The 18,414-nt window shown below is 42.4% G+C and overlaps 1 protein-coding gene across 5 annotated transcripts in view; it reads left to right on the top strand.

Moving 5' to 3' along the window:
* Positions 1-18,414, top strand: part of ARVCF (ARVCF delta catenin family member) — a 247,856-nt gene that overhangs the window by 152,637 nt on the left and 76,805 nt on the right. For all 5 annotated transcript variants that reach the window (XM_050980686.1, XM_050980687.1, XM_050980688.1 and 2 more), the window contains 2 exons: positions 7,773-7,931; positions 16,234-16,841. In XM_050980686.1, the coding sequence (XP_050836643.1) occupies positions 7,773-7,931; positions 16,234-16,841 (767 nt within the window). The remainder of the gene's footprint in view (positions 1-7,772; positions 7,932-16,233; positions 16,842-18,414) is intronic.

Here is an 18,414-nt window from a genome sequence, read left to right as displayed (position 1 = left end):
TCTAGGACACACAAATAATGCTCCAGCCATGGTCATAATTCAAAGAATGCAGAGATGGTTTAGATCTGCCTTGAAGTTAAAAGCAATTCTCTAGGGTAGTTTTGTAGCAGTGCAAGTGGGCGTGTGTGTGCCAGCCTAGGACTGGCTGTGTCTGGCAGGCTTTGCTCTAACTCACTAATGATGTGTGAAGGTGGCTGGGGTAGAGTCTGGGACACACAGACTGCATAAAGAAACTTGCTCTCACCTGCCAAACTGACAGTTGGGGTTTTTTTTCCTGTTTTAGATGAAGGACCTAGCTTGTACTTCTGACTCCCAAGTGCATGTAAATTTGTGGAGTTGATCTCTAGTAATACATGCATGCCTTTAATTTGTGATCCAAACTCTGTGGGGCCTGGAAGAAATGAAATCTGAATGCTTGTCTTGCAGAAAGGAATGTAAAATTAGTCATCCTACACCACCCTTAATGCCAGTGCTGTAGAGGCAGCAGGTGGAGATGAAGAAAAAACTTGGTGCAAAGTTATAATCCATGGTATAACCTCATCCCACTAAAAGTTTCCCTAATTTAGCCTTGGTTAGTTCATCTGAGACTCCAGAGAGGAAACAAGTCAGATCTGTTTTGGGTTTGGTCAAAGATTAGGCATGCAGATTTACATTGTATTTGTCTTTGGGAGGTAGTTTGGCAAATTGCAGTGAACTCTCTGTACAAATCTTGGTGAGAAACAATCATTTCCTGCTCAGTTTCCTACTGGGCAGGCTGTCCAGATAAACACTGGCCATGCTCTCCACAGTTAAGGGAAGGAGAGCTCTGTGTGCCAGGTGCTCTTTCTATTTTGGGGTTTGGGGTTTTTTTTGGTTTTTTTTTGGTGGGGGTTTTTGTTTTGTTTTTGTTTTTTTGGTTTTTTTTTCTTTTTTCTTTTTCTTTTTGGTTGTTTTCTGTCCTGTATAATTTTCATATTACAAATAACAGCTAATGCTTCTATTTTACTACTTGATCTTGCTGAACTACTGGGAGAAAAAGGGTTATGTCTAAGGGACTGAATGATGACTTGTGATACCCTTGTCCTATTCTCAGTTCTACAGAGACTACTTACACTGGGGCTTTGAGGCCTGGATTCATCCTCCAGCTTTAATGCTGTCTTGAAGCACTTGATACAATTCCTGTGCAGAATCAATGGCAAGAGCTGCATTTGTCCAAGGAAGTAATGTAGTGTGTGCAAGTTCTGTTCTCTGAGGCTCCTACTCTTCTTTTTGACTGACAAGAAAGAATTAAGTTATCCTGCATTTAGATACCTTGCTCAGCTGTCTAAAGTTAGATGGTGTGAATTTGAACCTCTTACTCATCCATTCCTCCTCTGGAAGTTGTGTGTCCTCAGACTTCCTTCCCAGGAGCTGTTGAGGTGAGCAGACAGCTCTGTCACATTGCAGCACTGTTGCCCTTTGCAGTGCAAAGCTGCTAGTGATGGTTTTGTTCAGAAAATCCAGGGGCGTGTGTGGTTTCCTGAGCATTACCTTAATGTAGTGGCACTGATTAACATGTAAGTTTGAAGTGCATATCATCCTTCAGTTGAAGCTGACTGAGATGTAATGTCTTGACATCCGTGGTTAACACCCAGTCAATCTGCAAAGCAGGGCAAGGCAATAGAGAGCCCTGAGAGACACCTTGTCAGAGTGACAAATTGCCCTTTCTGATTCAAAGGACCAGCTTGCATGGCAGTGCTAAACAGCTCCTGGAGAAAGGGGAGGAGAGCATGGGAAAAATACCCTATTTGTTTAGGCCTTCCCATGTATTTTTTGTTTGTTGCTCAGACTTGAAGCTCTTTGTTTTCCTTAGTCTGAAACAACTTAACAGCAGGTTGAGAGGAGCAAAGCCTCTGGGATTCTGCCTCTCCCACTTCTCGTTCTTATAAACTGTTTACAATCTCCTTCAGTTTCCTAGCTTTGTATGGAAAAGTTCAGTGGGTCAGCTTTCCCTTTAGCTTCATCCATCATTCCAGTCAATTAGAAATAGTTGAGGGCCAATTGCCCGGTCTTCCGTTAACTGAGACACTTCAGATTGTTTAGAACAGCATAAAAGCCCTCTTTGTTGACCGTGGGGCAGGCGCTGGATTTGCCCGGTGATGGGCAGGCACCGCGTGGCTGAGCAGAGCCCCAGTGTGTCCTGCTCTACTCCAGGGGTGACTATTGCTGCTCCAGGCCTTGGCTGGGGCTTGGTTCCCTCTTCTTCACCTCCTCCTCTTGCTGTCCCTGAAAGGTGTGATGCCTTCAAAGGGTGAATTACCACCAAAAAACCCTCTCCTCTTTGTGGCTTTTCAGAGCTCCTGTAGTTAAGGGTTTTCTCCAGTTGCTGAAATGTTCCTTTTAACCTTGGTGCTTTAAAAGCTCTTGGCATTATTTGTTCCTTGCTTGTCGTGTGTGTTTCTGAAGGACAAAGGAAGTGTGTAAGTGTTCAGGAAACAGTTGGTGCATTGTGGTGTGGGGCTGAGTTCATTCTGGTACCCTGTGCCAGGACAGCCTGCTTTCATTTGGGGCTAACATTTCCCTTCTGTTCTGAACAGCCTTAGGGGAGAGCTTGTCAGAGCTCCAGCAGAAGCTTCGAGTTTTCTCATAGGGTTGGTGTGTTTGGGTTCACATGGAAGTGCATGGAACCCATTGTATACATATATATACATAAATATATATGTATTTATATATATAAACCCCACATTTTATTTCACATGAGAAAACAAAAAAGTAAGTTTACTAAATGGAGGCTTGTTTATCTGCAGCAAAGTAGATATTTATGTATTCCCATATTTAAGTCATTGTCTATATTGCAGACTCCACTTCCAGTATCATGTGTGCCTGGGTTTCAGTACAGGCTGGTCCATGTGCTTTTTGTTGTTCTGGAGCTATCTTGCTTGAGTGTGCCATCATTTGATCCCAGTTTTGGTACAGTGCTTCCCCAGACATGAGGGATTTGGCTAGGTCTGGCTGTGTACTTGTTCTTTGCTGCTGAGGACTTGGACCTTGCTGTGCTTTTTGAACTGGGGGAAACAGCCTGTGGCAGTCCTTGAACTTCAGGTCTCCATGTGCCTGGGGAAGGTGCCCTGCCTTGTAAAGCACTGCAGTGTATGAGGGTTCACCTGATTTTGAAGAACAAGCTAGAAAGAGTGGGATGGTCTCCTGTACTGCTGCCCCTCAGGTGGCCCAGGCTCAGTGATGGGCACGAGCTGCTCAGCTTGGAATCCAGCTTTTGCCCTGCTGAGATGCACAGAAAGCTCTCAGGACAAATCAGGGCAGAGAGCACAGCAGGGATCTTGGGGCTGTGGTGAAAGATGGGTGCTCTGGCAAGGCAGGAGGCTGTGATAACCAGATCTGAGAGTCTTTAGCTGCTGGAGTTGATCTTGTACTAGAAAAAGTCTACCCCAAGAACACCAAGTTCAACAAATTCCATCAGTGGTTTCCTTCTCTGATGTCCCAGTCTGATGCAGATCTCAAGACAGAATTCTTTCAGCAGCTGTGTTCCTGCAGATTTGCCTTTTGTCTTCCTCCACATGCCTTCAGCAAATAAAAGCTTGAGGACATGACTGAGCTGGAAGTGCAGACCTGAGTGGGAAGGAGACCACTGGGGCACAACATCAGCCTGAGACTTGACTGCAGCAGAGCCAGTGTTCTCTTGCTTTACACTTAGAAATAATCTCATGCTTTGCAGAGATTGAAGCCTTAAAAAGTAATTTAAAGAGTAGTAGAGGAGAGAGAATCCACATTTAATTCAATTAGCATTGTTGTCCAGTGCCATTAATTATGCCCAGACTTGTACTGTGTTTCACAGGAGCTGATACACTTGAGCTTTGTCTGTGCTGGGGTTGGCTGAGGACAAGTATGTCCACTGATGTAGAATCCAGCCTTTGTGCTTTGCAAAACCCCTGGTATCTGACTGTAGCCTGGAGTAAGGAGTAGCTGGAATAGCCTGCACTGCAATCTTTAGAACAAAGGAGATCTTGGGACAATGAAGATTCAATGTACATGATTTCAGTGTTCTTGAGGAGAGGCTGTTTTAGTGGAAATAATCATCTCCTGCAATTTTATATTATTTCCAGACTGTTTAAAATTGTTCCATAGACAGAGAATAAAGAACCTTGTTTACTGTCTTGAAGTAGGATGTCTGATCCTCCTGGGGGAGGTTATTCTTTTATTAAAACAGATATAAAATAGCTACTTTGATGGAAATACAAGGCTAGGAATTGAAATGGTGATGATTACAGAAGCTATAGTAGTCTAATGCAAAATAAGCCCTAGGAGATATGTGCCCTAAATGGTAAATCACTGTTCTTTAACAAAATAAGAATTACAGTTACTTTATGTTTCTTGCTTATTTTACAAGGTCTTTAGCTGTTTCATCTGCACTTAAATTTTACAGGCTGGAGGTGAATTGATTGTTGCTTTGTGTTGTAAATGGCCTCCTTTTTTAAAGCACACTGGAGATGCAAGTACAAATCAACAGGATAGGATTCATTTAGTCTCAGAAAAGCAAAAGTAAAAGGAAGAGTCATGACTGCTGACACCACATGCAATAACTGCACTGGAATCTGTTCTTATCATTTGGTAGTTTTGTAATCTCATTGCTTTTGCTTTGGAAGCCTCCAGTAAGGTAAATGAGTATATGTTATTTTGAACTAGAAACAGCCTCCTTCTAGCAGGCAGGGAATACTGGTAGCATTATTCATTAGGGATGTCATGTTCCAGCCCTATCCAGCAGCTTGTGGTTTACTCTGGATAATTAGGCATACCTGCCAAATGTTTGGGATCTGAGATGCTGAGGTGTATTTAGCAAAAAAGAGCGTCCTAAATACTGCCTTCGAAGCTGAGCACAGAGGAAGTAGTTGAAAGGGGTAATGTGTCCCAGTTTCTGCAATTTGTGATGACCTAAAATCCTTAATGATGGTGTCTGAAAACAGATAACGAAACCTTTGCATCTTTTCTACATTAATGTTCACTTGTGACAGCTCCAAGCTAGCAGTGGAGAGAAAGGACTGGGTTTGGAGATCAAAGAACAGCCTGGTTCAGGCAGTTTGGGGTGAGCTGGGTGACAGGCTGTCCCCTGGCTCACTGCATTCCTCAGTAGCTCACACAGTAAGAAGGAAGACACAGTTGATGCTGGCTGGGCACCTGTCTGTGTTGAGATATCTACCTCGAGCTGTGCAAGCTTTTTGCCTCTCTGATGCCAGGGACAGTCTCTTGCTAACAATAGTTTTCTCTTGTAGGAATGCAGATCTGTACCATATCTCCCTGAATCTTCATTTTAGAAGCAGCCAGAGGATAAAACCCAGCACAACGCTCATTTAAAGTCAATATGCTCTAGCTTGCAATTTGCTCATGTTTAAGTGCATAGCTTTTAAGGTTTCCTTTGCCCACAGGCAGTCTGAACACAAAGGCAGGCTCTCTGGTTTTTTTTTTTTTTAATAAAGAAAAAGTATTGCAAAATCTCAAAGAACAAAATACTTCCTTCCACCTTCCATATCCTCAGGTTTATTATCAGAAAACAGAGGCTGCCTGTATAAAGTCTAGAGGGGAACAAAGAGATGCCAACACCTCAAGTGCAGCTGGAAATGAAGGTGATGGATGAGTTCTCTGTGTGTACATCCATGTGTGAGAGGAGTGAGAAGGTCCCACCTTGCAGCAGTGGTGAGCTTTACAGGGATAAGGTGTTGTGCAAAGCCCTCCACATGTAACTGCTTTCTTTGTTCTTGGTAAGCTTTGGTTGAGTGAAGATGAATAAAAGTTCTGAGTCTCTACTCTATTGCAGAATTGTGTCAATTATTCTCTTTGCAGGAAAGCTTCGCTGTGGGGTGTGAGAAAGGGAGTTGCAGTTATAGCACAGTATCTTCAAGAAAGATGTGAAGAGAATAATGCATTTATTGCAGGAGCAGTTCCCCTTCTGGAGCCATGCACAGAAGGCATGATGTGCCATCTGAACTCTACCATGAAGAATTCAGCATGTAGCATAAGTTATTTGCCATTAATGACTTGAGTCCTGCAGACTGGAAGGAGTGATTTTCTTTAGGATTTCAGAAACCTTATTCTCATTGATTGATTCTGTAACCTGAGTTATTCTGTGGTTTCAATAGAAATGGAAGTAGTGCCTGCTTGTGGTGCCTTGCCTTTGAAGGCTGTCTCTGTTGCATTTTGACTGAGGTGATTGGCAAAGGCTTATTGTCATGGTCTTGGGTAATATTAGTGCTTACCTGAAAATGGGAGTGGCTTCCTTACTGAAGTGTGTGTTCCAGAAGGTCAGAATACAGCTGTAAATAAAGGAAAACTGGGCAGGGGCATCTCAGCTTCTTTAAAGAGAAATAATAGATCATGCAAGAATTAAATGTGAACCTTATTGAGACATCAGCAGTAAAAGGTCACTGGGGACCTGCACAAAATATGGCACAGCAAAAGGAGAAATCCAAAGGTTATAGCTGGGTTGAAATACAATTTTTCTAAATGACACAAGAGGTAGTTTTGTAGATCCCTGGTGATGAAGCTGTTCACATGTGAAGAATATTTAAACCTTTATGTAGTTAGGTTGAGCACCTCTATTACAACAGTTTCATCCCAAGCCTTTTTATTTTCCTATGATGTGAAGAGTTTGTCCAGAGTTTGCTTTCGGCAAAGTGTGTTCAATTTGCAGTTTTGGGCTCCGTGTCATTCTTCTTGGATTTTCTGGTTTTTGTTTTTAAAATATGTGTAAAAATATGTGTGTGTGTGTATAGTCCTTAATACAGGATATTCTTTGAGTGTCTGACAGGATGTGCCAACAGAAGCCCTGCTTTGGCTTTAAAGCCTGTGTAGCCAGATACCTTCAGGGCTTGTAATGAAATGAGCAGTTTGTAGTTTCATTTTACGTGGCTGAGGATTCATAATGCTGGGCAAAAGTCTGAGTTCTCAGTACATAAGCTGGTTCTTTATTGGCCTCTTGCTGGGAAACTTCGGAAAGGCATTCATCTTCCAAAGGGAGCTTCTCTGATTTCTGTGCTGGAGCACACAATTGCATGGGAAAAGGGAAGGTTCAGGTGCCGGTGCTGGCGAGCAGCAGAGTGTTCTCTTTAGGCAGAATCCCTGCAAGAACCCGCCTTTGATCTCCCTTCTTTCTGTTTAGATTTTATTCTGTTGTCTCTCTGTTATAAATTTAAATAAGCTTGTAGCCAGTTAGACCTTACAGACTTAGTGAGGATGTATGGAGGGAAGCATTTCAGTGAATTTATCTCTAGCCATGAAGTTTTTGTTTAATTATTATCGCTTTGGGCAGTTTGGGAGAGGTGTCTGTTTAATTGTAGGTGTTGATGTTTTATAGCCTTCTCCAGTCTCCAGCTGAGTGTACTTGGTCAAATGTAGAGAAACTTTCAATGGTGTGTAAGATTAACTGCTCTGAAAGCCAGTGGGCCTGTTCACTGCAGAACTGAAAGAATGCTTTTGCAGAGAAAAATTCCACTCCTTCTCTGCTGGGCATTGAGGAAGCTTAAAGCAGATTTAAATTTAAGATAGTCTGTTAGTCTGTTGCCTGTTAATATGAAGTACTTGATAGATGCTTCACATGATTTGTTTGCTGCACTGAGCCCAGTCATACCAGCACAGTTGCAGCAAGCTTTTCTGAGACAGAAAATACTCCTTTCTCTGAATCTCTGCTTGTAAATTGTTGGGTAAAATGTGAGCTTTTTTCAATCAAGGAAGCTGAAGTCAGTGGAATAGTTACACCATGATGGTAGAAGTAAGAAGTTGATTTTTTTTTACCTGCTTCTTTATAGGAACAAAGCCCCAGTAACCAGACTTCAATAGCAATGATGCAAGAGCCTCAAGAAATGGTGGAAGAGACAGTCACTGTGGAGGAAGACCCAGGCACTCCCACTTCCCACGTGTCTATTGTCACTTCTGAGGATGGAACCACGAGGAGAACTGAAACCAAGGTGAGAGGTTAACAACCACTGAGGGAAATGGCAAAGTGCCATCTAATCATGGAATAGAAATAGCAGGGAGTAGCCTGAGTGATGACAATCAGGCTATTGTGATTTTGAACATGGTGTTTGCCAGCAGAGCTGAGTTCAGGGCTTTTTCAGTTTCACCTCTGTGTCTAGATTGCTCCATATCAGCTGTGCTGATACTGCTGTTCATGGAGCTGTGTACTGAACAGTAGAAATTATCCAGGCTGACCAAACAAAAACACCAGAACCCCTCCTCAGGCTGCTTGTTCTTGTAATATTCACTTCATTCTGCTGAAGCAGTTCGCAGCATTGCCCTGCAAACAAAAATTGATGAGTTGGTAGGGCTTGGCTGAGGAAAATATGTCTTAAATTAGTGACAGTCTATAATAACATTATATTATGATTGTGCATTTGTCCTGTGGAACAAGAAACAGCCTATGTAAATAACACCATAGCATTGAAAACCTGCAACAATCTTGTGACTGGCATCTTACTCCTATTGCATGGGGAAAGCTGGGTGTGCTCCCAAGTGACTGTACCTCAGGTTTGGCTGGATTACAGGTGTTGCAAGTGTTTTAATTTTCTTGATATCTTTTTGTTCTTGTGTAAGGTAATTTTACAGTCTCTGTTGAGCAGGTGCTGTGTGGTCATGGCTGCCTTGGATGCTTCCAGGGCCACTGGAACATTACACAGATAAAGGGTGATTCCCGTTTTAAAAACTTTTAAACAGGACTGATATAAAAAAAAAATAGGGGAGGGGATTGTTCAGCTGTGTTAAAAGGAGTTGGAGAGAGGTCACTGTGTAAATCAGTGTTTATTTTCACTGGTGTTCCAGAATTGCAGTCCTCTAGGATATCTATTCAGGACATCAGATCCTCAAGTTGAAGTAAATAAATGTTGATTTCCTGAGGTCAGTAGGCCTATACAGATGATAATAAACTGAGTATCTGGTTTAATAGTTGTTGCAGTTAGTTACAAGGTAAATATAACTGGCCTATTTTCTGATTGTTGGAAGGAGATTAAGGTTTTAAAATAAAAACAGATGAACAAAAAAACCCCACATTTTTATTAGCCCTTCAAATAATCTAAGGTATTTAATTTGTGACTTACATGAAAGAAATGCTGTTTTCTTTCTAGTGGCAGCAACAACTGTTATTTGCTGGAAGGAAGTGATAAAATTACAGTGGGGATGGACACCTTTTTATATGTACTAATAGTAGTGCATAGTTTTAGAAGGCTGCAAGGGCATAAGATTATAGCTATGACTGTAAAAATAGAGGTGAGGCCATGGCTCACCTAGATAACAGGACCACATGGGGTGAAGTAGTTTGTCTGGAATAGTTGTGGCACTGATAAAAGCTGTGTGTTTGTCACAGCTCAGAGGTGTGATTTTCTCCTCTGTGTTGGGGATCTCCTGTTCTTCCCACAGGAGAGCACAGTGGCAACCTCAAAACAGGCATTGTGGCTGCATATGGGAGAGGAAAATTGAAAAAACCCAGCAACCCTGGAGCTACTGTTCCATTTCAAAGAGCAAGGCTTTCTTGTGCTACTGCAGGTCATGGCAGGCACTGAAGTGTGCCCAGGATGGGGGTGGGATGTGGAGCTGTCTTACTCTGCATTTGTGTTTCAAGTAATGCCACTGACTGCAGCTGAAGCACTACCTGGAGCTGTTTCCTAGTAATTCATTGCTACAAGGACCAACAAAAAAATACTGAAAACCCAGTTGTTGAGAAAAGTGATTCTGAAATGTCCAAACACAGCCTGGCTTTGCCCCGAAGAGGTGCTGAGACTTTGCTGGGGTTGTTGCCTCTGAAATGGTTTTGTTTGACTTTTCCTTGCTATGATAAAAAGACACAGGTTTAACAGCTCTTAGATACTAATCTGAGATCAGATTTTACAAGTTTTTTACGTCACTTTGGTCTTCAATTTGCATTTTGTTTTGGTAGGGACTGTGAAAATGAAAACCATGTCACTGGGGTTCAGTTGTGTCAGTTAATTGCCCTGGAGTTAATTGTCATTGACACAATCATTTCTAGTAGGTGTCACCGTGGTGCTTTCATAGCTCATGCTATTGTGTGAGAGCCTTACAGAGAAAATTAAGTTTCCTGGTACCTCTGTGCAGTGGCAGAATTCTGACCTTGCTGCTCAGAGGAGAGTGCTGAAGGAATCTCCCTGGCATGGGAGATGCAGCCCTGTGGCTTCTGGCCACCCCATGGGCCAGGAGCAGGAGGGGTTGAGCTCAAAGCTGCAGTTTTGTGTCTCTGCCTCTTCCTTCACAGATTTAAAGAAATTGAAAATACACTTTACAAATCCCCCCCCAGACCAAAGCACCCCACATGAATCTGGCCTTGCATTCAGTGTGCAGGTGGTTCTTCTTGTCCTTGTAGAGGAGCAGCATTTCCTGTGCTGGGCATCCTCACATCTCGTGTCAGCAGTCCCCAGGCTGTGAAGCTGAGATGGTCACACTGTGCTCAGGGGGAGTGGGTTTGTGCTCAGCCTTTCTTTTTACTCTCAGCAGTAGACCTTTATGCTCTACATTGCTCTCTGCTTGCTCCAGGCCCCTTTAAGGAAGGATTTAGGACCTGTTCTTGTTGTGTCTATAACTAAGGGCTCTGCTGGACAGTGTCAGCCACAATCTTCAGCATATCTGTCTTGCAAAGAAAGTGGTGGCATAAGATACTTCCTGTGACAGAGTAAATAACACAGGTCATGTTTTTTAAGAGCCAGAGAGACCAGAGATGTTTTTCAAATGTATTCTTTCTTTGCTGGATAGTTTATATGGGGATTTGTCAACCTTATGCCATTTTTGGATTCTTAAAATGAAATTATCACTTATTTTTGTTAAATTGTGTGAATTTCTAGCTTGCTGGAGAATGATGCCTCTTAAATTCTTCTTCTTGAAATGCAGCACAGCAAAGGCTGTAAACGTGAATGCTCCTGGATGCTGCTGTTCCTTTATTCTCTGTTCATTCCCCTGCTGTTTCAAACCCATAATTTATAGAGGTTATTCTTTTCAATAGTGTATTAAGCAAACAACCTTAATCTAGATGCATTGACAGTTTTGCTTTGCTTTTCCCTCATCTTTGAAAATGCCTGTAGCAGTGAAGCAGGAAGAAGGCGTAATAGAATTTAATATTTGACATATTTTAAATAGAGAACATCTGCCTTTGCAAAATGAGATATCTCTGGGTAATTTTCTCCTACCTGTTATTCTTTTAGTGTTATACTAAGTCCCTACATGGCATTCATTGCACAAAAGATGTAGCAGATAACACTTCATTTCAACTTTATAATATCTCTGGAAGCCAAATACCTATCAAGCTAAAACAGTGAAAGTCACCTTGGGGAGAGACTTCCACTTCTTGCTGCTGGCTGGAGCACTGCCAGGTGTTAAAGGGAGCCTCTTGTAAGTGGCTCAAGAGAACTCAGTAAAGCAAATTAGATGTTTGTGTAAAAGTTCACTTTTTTTTTTCTTTTTTCAGGCACCTTTTATTTTTGTCTTCGGAATGCCAAAAGATTGGAGAGATTTAGGTCACTGTTACTCATTGAAATTGATGTTTTATCATAGCAAACTGTGAAATCAATCTGTATACAAAGTTGTTTAATTTGTAGTCCATCCATTTTCTTTGAGCTTTCCAATACTCAGCAGGTCCAGCTCCCAGCAGTGATTAACTGCTGTTCCCAATTCCTAACATCTGTGGGAAGAAAGTGGTTGTTACCAAAACTCTGGGTTGTGCTGCTGCCAGGTACCCCAAGAGGCAGCTCTTAGAAACTTTGCAGGAAATTCAAAGGAATTGGGCAATAGAGCCAGAATGGATTTTAGCTGAAGTTGAGGGCCCTTTCAAAATGTGAAATACTAGGCTTGAAATTGAAGAGGAGAGATTTCAGCTGTTGTTTTGAAAACCTGCAGGGTGAGTTCTTCCACAGCATTTAATAGAAAGGTAATAGCTTCAACCTGCATGGGCTGATAAATTTTTACAGTCCATAGTTCAAAAATAAGCTCACAGAAATGTCAGGATGCTCAGATGCTCCTGCATTCCTTCTCATCTGATTCTTGGTTTCAACAAGATTGTTATCCCTGTCAGCTTTTATAATGCAGTTAATTTATTTCAAATAAATTAGAGGCAAAACAAAACCAACCTCAGAAACAAAATGGAAGGTGGAATTATAGATAAGATGACTGCATCTGACCATGATAGACCAGTTCCACAGAAATCTTGGTTCTGTCTTTACTCCTCTGTGACTGAGCCCTGTGAGGCACCTCCTTGTACCATATGCAGATGCATCCAGTAAATCCTGTTGTTGGATAGTTTCATGGTTTTTATCCCATCCTCCTAGATAAATAGGATGAGGGACAGAAAAATACAGAAACTGCTTCAAATGTGTGAATGTTTCCTTTATGTTCCTTTGGCAAATGTATTTTCAAAAACAGAATTAGTGAAACCATTATCATGGGGCCTGTAAGGGAATTTTGTTACTAAAATAATTGTTATTTGTGGGGTGAACAATGATAAGTAAAGAGAGGGAGTCAAATTACCCTCAAAGTAACTTGTAACTCTACATTTTTTATTAGAGCACATCTACAGTGAGGAATTGATGCTAATAAATCTTGTTTAAGATTGGGTGCATCTGAAGGATCAGGTGTCTCGTAGATAAGGCAGTCTGTTGGGACTTCATTTGGAGTAGCTTCATTCTCTCTGGCTAATGCATCAGTATTAAAGAAACCACAAAAATGTTGGGAGAGAAGATTACTGTGCTGTCAGCTACTCAGGATTGCATGTGTTCTTTTAAGAAATATAAATGAAACATTCCCTTGAGCAGGATTTCCTGAAATAAACGTGTTTGGTTTGTTGGTTGGGTTTCTTCTTTTGCTTGGAAACCTTTCATTAAATGGACCTTCATCTATGTGCTGGCTAATTGCTGCCAAAAAGCTTCCTTTTATTGTCCTGTCAGCAGCAAAATCTGTTTATCACATGATAAATCTTCTATCTCAATGCCTCTGCCTGATAAATGAGGCATGAGTACAAATACTCCCTCTCTCTGAAAATATAAAATGGCTCTGTTTGATTGCCCCAGTGTAACACCTTTAGCATTACTGAGTGCTTTTACACTATGAGAAATGCAGACTTTAGTGCTTGAGTGAAATGTTCCTTTTTATGTGGCTGACCAAGGTGGTTTTGATTGTCCTGATAGTTTTTGTTTGCTGCTGGTTGCAGTGTTCAAAAAATAGTAAGAGGTGAAGGTGTGCTAATGCTGTAAACTTGTTTTCACATGTGCTGTGCTCCCTGACACTGAGTGTGGCTTTCTGATGAGCCACAGCCATTGGAAGCCTGTCTGTGCTAGTCTGAAAGACAGGAAAATAAGGCAGTGTATCTACATTATATAATAAACTGATATATAAACTGCAAACCAAGCCCTTGCATTCTGTTGGCAATTTAAACTAAAACCCCAAATTTCTGTAAATACTCTGTGGAGTGCCAGAGCATGGTAAAAGCTCACTAAGGTTAACTGCCAGGTCACACATTGTCTAGGAGGTGATTTTCAGTGATCTGAAATTCTGCTTTGTGGTTTTTGTGTGCATGTAGCAGCTCTGGAGACAATGGTCCTGGCTGCAATATTTCTGTGATTATTACCTCATCTTATTTACCAATAACATGGAGCAAGTCTTTGATGAAGGTACCCCTGATCCTGGAGGACAAAGTTTATTCCTCCTTTTGTGCTGTTGCTGCAGCCAGAGGAGGTGTGTTAGGTACTTCTATTGTCTGATTTTAACAGCTTTAGGAAAAATGACAGGTGACAAACAGAGCAAGCATGGCAGCCTGTGTCTGAGAAGCAGTGCTTGGGCTTGGATCTGCTGTGTGATGCTGAAAGAAGGAGCTTTGTGAGGTTATGCAAGGACACTTCTTGGCATTTAGAGAGCTCCTTCCTTGTTCCTTTCCAAGCATAAGTCTCCAGTTCTGATTCATCCAATTGCTGACATCTGCCTTAATTCCTGTTATTCCCATGACTGGGTCCCAAATTCAAGGACACAAAGGGCCAGCATTTTGCACCCAGTTTTGTCATGGCTTTGCAAAACTCGTGTACTTCAGGCCTGAGAAATGTCACTTTCTGCTCTTAGAAGATCACTTATGAATATGGTACTTTGAATAAAAGTATTGTTTCTGACTTCAATAGGAGAACACTGAGCTGTGTTGCTTTGTGTGTATCCACTTCAGAAAGAGCTACTGTAAACTCTGCCAGCTCTTTCTCTCCTCTCACTGCTGAGTTTGTAAAAGCTGTGACAGTGGTCACGCTGACAAGTGGGTGGAAAGGAGAAGTATTGTACACAGGTAACAAGCAAAAACCCCTCTTGGATTGGATGTCATGAAATAAATGTTGAGTTTCTAGTTTCCTTTCTTCCAGTTACTAAAATGTGTGCTTTGAAAAAGGCAGAAAAGACTCAGGGGCATGGAAGGGAGAGCATCTTTCCTGATGTTTACTTGAGGAGGAAATCCCTTTGTATTGATGAGGAAAATTGTTTCAGCTCTGGCTCGAATGAGATACAGAGGTCATGTTTGTACCTGGCTGTGCTGCATTCAGCATCGTGTTGCTGTTAATTGCACTGCTGGTGGAGAGGCATTTCTGCTGCTTTCAGTCTTGCAGGATTTCATTACTTCATTATGTTGAAGTATCATTTGCTCACAGATGTGTGTAGGAAAAAAAATGCTGTTTGGGTGAATCTTTTTTCTGTTTGGGGTTTCTGTGTGAAAACATCTGGCTAGAGGACATGTCTGGAGCCACTTCAAGAGATGTAGTCTAATTATTTTGCTTTGCAGTAGCTTGACTAATCTACTGTTGCCAATCTAAATGTTTAAATCGGAGGTTGTAGGTCAAAATATTTATTTGGACTTCAGAGCTACTGAGCAATCCAGGGTTACATGTTGTGCTTAACATTTCCCTTGAATGTAGCATTTCATTTTGAGACTTACATGAATAAAAGTGTCATTTGCTGATCCTTAGTTATGTCTGTAATAGCTTAGAAACCCCAAATACCTTTTTCCAATTTTGTGTTCTTCCCCTGGTGTGTGTAATGATGTCAGGTAGTTTGGTTCTCCCTCTCATCTTTGTGGATGTGCTGTTTTGTTGCTTGGTTGGGCTGAAAAGTCAGCACTTACTAAGATTAGGGTAACTTTATATAGGTTACAGTAATTTTTGGGGGTTGGGGCTACCAAGGACAGACTGGCATTTGCTGGACTTTTTATTCTTCCCAAAAGAGCTTTTGCTGGTCACTCTGGAAGGCAGTACAGAAGTTGATGGAGCCCAGATACCAACCCAAACAGAAGGCCCTTTGCTGGTTTGTAAATACAGTGGCTTTTGTCCAGCATTGCCTTAAACAGATTACCAGACCTTTGCCACAGAGGCAGATGGTTCTTGCAAAGTTTTAAGGACTCTTTGTTCTTATCCTTCAGCAAGAAAGCCTGAATACAAGAGCCCTGTGGACATTTACTATTTTCAGTCTTTGCAAATTCTGTTTTGAAATGAAATGTGATTTATGGAAGTACAGATAAACCAAAGCTGTATTTGTATGCAGATTTTTCTTCAGTGTTTTAAACAAGCTCGTCTAGCATGTTTAGGTAGGTGCAATTGCAAAAACAATATGGTGTTAGTGTTCATTATTGCAAATTTGTTAGTCACCAAAATAATGACAACAGCTACCTGTTGGGCTTGTGTGGTGGTTGGTGGATGTAAGACTGCCTTAAAAGAGAAAGCAGGTGTGTTGTCCACAATCCTGAAGCCCAAACCTTCTCTGTTCGAGATCACGGTTTCCTAAATATTATTGAGCTCCATCAAATTTCACAGAGGTGCAAACTTGATCCAGATCAGGCAGAAGCGCATAACTCTTTCTCTGTTAAACGAGAGAATGTGTGTGATATTTATGCTGTAGCTGTGAGAGGACAGGCTGTGGCTCCACAACATGGTAAAGTCTTCTCTTAGGACAGATGTCTCCTGAAGACATTTTGGGGGAATTGGAACTGGTGTAATGACTTTGTGCTGCTTCCATGTGCTGTCAAATGGCTGCAGTGGTTTTGATCTGGTAGTAAGAGCCCAGAGTGCTTTTTTCAAAGTATTTTTCCACTGTTCATTCTGAAAGCCAGTAGGTGAGCTGATTGCTGCACTGGTGTTACAGGCACAGACAGGAGTTTGCTCTGTGGTGCTCTCTCCCCCTTCTACTCCTCCACCTCCCTGTTTCTCACCACATTATGCAGCAAGAAGAGCATTAACACATTTACTCGCTGCTTCCTGCCAGGTTACCAAGATGGTCAAGACAGTCACCACAAGGACGGTGCGGCAGGTGCCGCTGGGGCCGGACGGGCTCCCCGCCATGGACGGCTCCTCGCCCATGGGCAGCTACACAGACTCCATCGACAGGAGGTACCTGAAGAACGGGGAGCGCTTCATCACCCCCCAGGCCTCGTCCACCCTGAGCCGCTCCTACAACAGCTACAACGACTCGTACCCCGAGAGCCACGAGGGCCAGTACCGGCCCTACGTCGGCCACGACGGCTACGGAGACCTCTCGGACAGCTACGGCAGCTTGTCCCGGGGCGTCGGCTACCGGCCCCGCTACGCCTACGTGCCCGGGGGCACCTACCGGCCCGACGATGGCAGCTTCACCCTGCCCAGCAGGAGGGAGAACTATGGCCCCGTTGCCCAGCCCCAGGTGCCCGTGGGCAGCAGCGTTGACCTGAACCGCTCTCAGCCCGAGCGCTTCCAGCCGGAGCCCTATGGACTGGAGGATGACAACCGCAGCCTCGGAGTGGATGATGAAGGGTACGAGCTGGATCCAGATTACTCCACTGTGAACAGGAGGACGTCTGCAGGTGTGCCAGAGAGAGGAAGGCCTCACAAAGGAAGGTAAAAGCTGTTTGTTTTTCACAGTGCTGTTCTGCAACTTTTGCTTGTTTGATGATTTACATGCAAACTCTGTGATCTGGTATGTTTTGGAATTACTTGACAGAAAAACAGCTCATAAATGACTGGAATACACACGTGAAGTATGGAAGAGAGGGAGGGGTGGAGCCCAAGGACCCTTTCAGTGATTCTGGGCTGCTTAGTTCAGGTTAAATTTAGAGAAAAGATGACCTTGTACAAGAAGGCTAATGACTTTTTTTCCCGCCTCCTAAAAAGAGTTGTGAATGCACTGTGTTGTCCCAGAGCAGTCCCACACTAGCAAGGTGAAAAGAAGGGTTTGTAATCTGTGAGACTCCTGACAGGTCTGGTTGTGTGCACATCTGCCAAACAAAAGCTTTGAACAGCTGGTTGAGGTTGCAGATGAGCTTATCCCTGTGGTGAAGGGGTGCCAAGCTGTCTTGTGAGTGTATGACAGCCTCAGCCCAGATCTCTGCTAACCACATGCCCTCAGCTGTCTGACCAGGTTGTGCTGAACATCACAGATCTTAGTCCTGTGCCTATAGAAGGGGAGAAAAGAGTATCTGTGTTTTATTTAAAGTGACCAGTTACAAATTACTTCTGGTTCAGCCCAGTTTCTAAGGAATGTTCTATTTTATGCCGTGTTTTCTGGTATTAGCTGTGAATACAGCATAAACAACTATCTGCTATTGCATTTGAGAAAAAAAATCCAACAACCCCCAGGCTTGGGAAAAGTCCTGTTACTCAGCTGAAAGTCATCTTGTACAGACCTGAAAAACTTGTAATACTTTGTTTTCTAAGGGATGTACAAATTTTACATGTACCTGCTTGAAGTCATATCCTCATGATTCGTGTTTTGATATGGATTTAGTTCTCCTTCTTTTCCTTTTAATTTAGAATAGTTTCCAGAGGTGCAAAGAGTCTGGATTCACCTGTCTCTGTGTACAGACAGTCTTTAGTCTTAACATTTTTGACCTCAGGCTTTGCTGCATCAGCAGCAGTTGTTGGTGGGATTTGTCTTGGCCTTTGGAGACATTATGTCATTCATGCTTTTGTGGCTCTATTTTCCCTCCCTGTTCTGGAAGTTCATTCCAAAGCTAGAATCAAACACTTCCAAATTGTCATCTATACTTGTGAGAGTTAAAAAACAAACAAAAAAAAAGCCAGTGAAAAAAGGTGTCAAGGCATATCTCCCCTAACACCCTTCCAAGTCCATTGTGACATCTTTGATTTTGTAGGCTTCCCAGCAGTGGAATCACATCCCTGTTTTGTGGGGCTGAAGGAAATACCTGCACCCAGTGGGTGCCAGAATCCTGCTCAATCCATCAGACTTGGATTTGTGCTTCCCTGAACTAAGCAAGTTTACAGTTCTTGCTAAAAGAAGTCAGGCATCAACGCTTTTAAATTTTTATTAACATTTTTCAAACTGTATGCAAAATGAATAATTAAATATATTCTTAGAACCTACTCATTTGCATTTTAAAATTCGGTGTTTTTATTAAACATCCCTTTGATTTATTGTTCCTTGCAGTTTGGATAGGACCAATTCATAATTTTT

The sequence above is a fragment of the Serinus canaria genome, chromosome 15, assembly GCF_022539315.1.
Source record: "Serinus canaria isolate serCan28SL12 chromosome 15, serCan2020, whole genome shotgun sequence".
In the NCBI taxonomy this organism is placed as follows: Eukaryota; Metazoa; Chordata; class Aves; order Passeriformes; family Fringillidae; genus Serinus; species Serinus canaria.
Note: the sequence above shows the minus strand (reverse complement) of the source record. Positions and strands in the feature narration are given on the sequence as shown.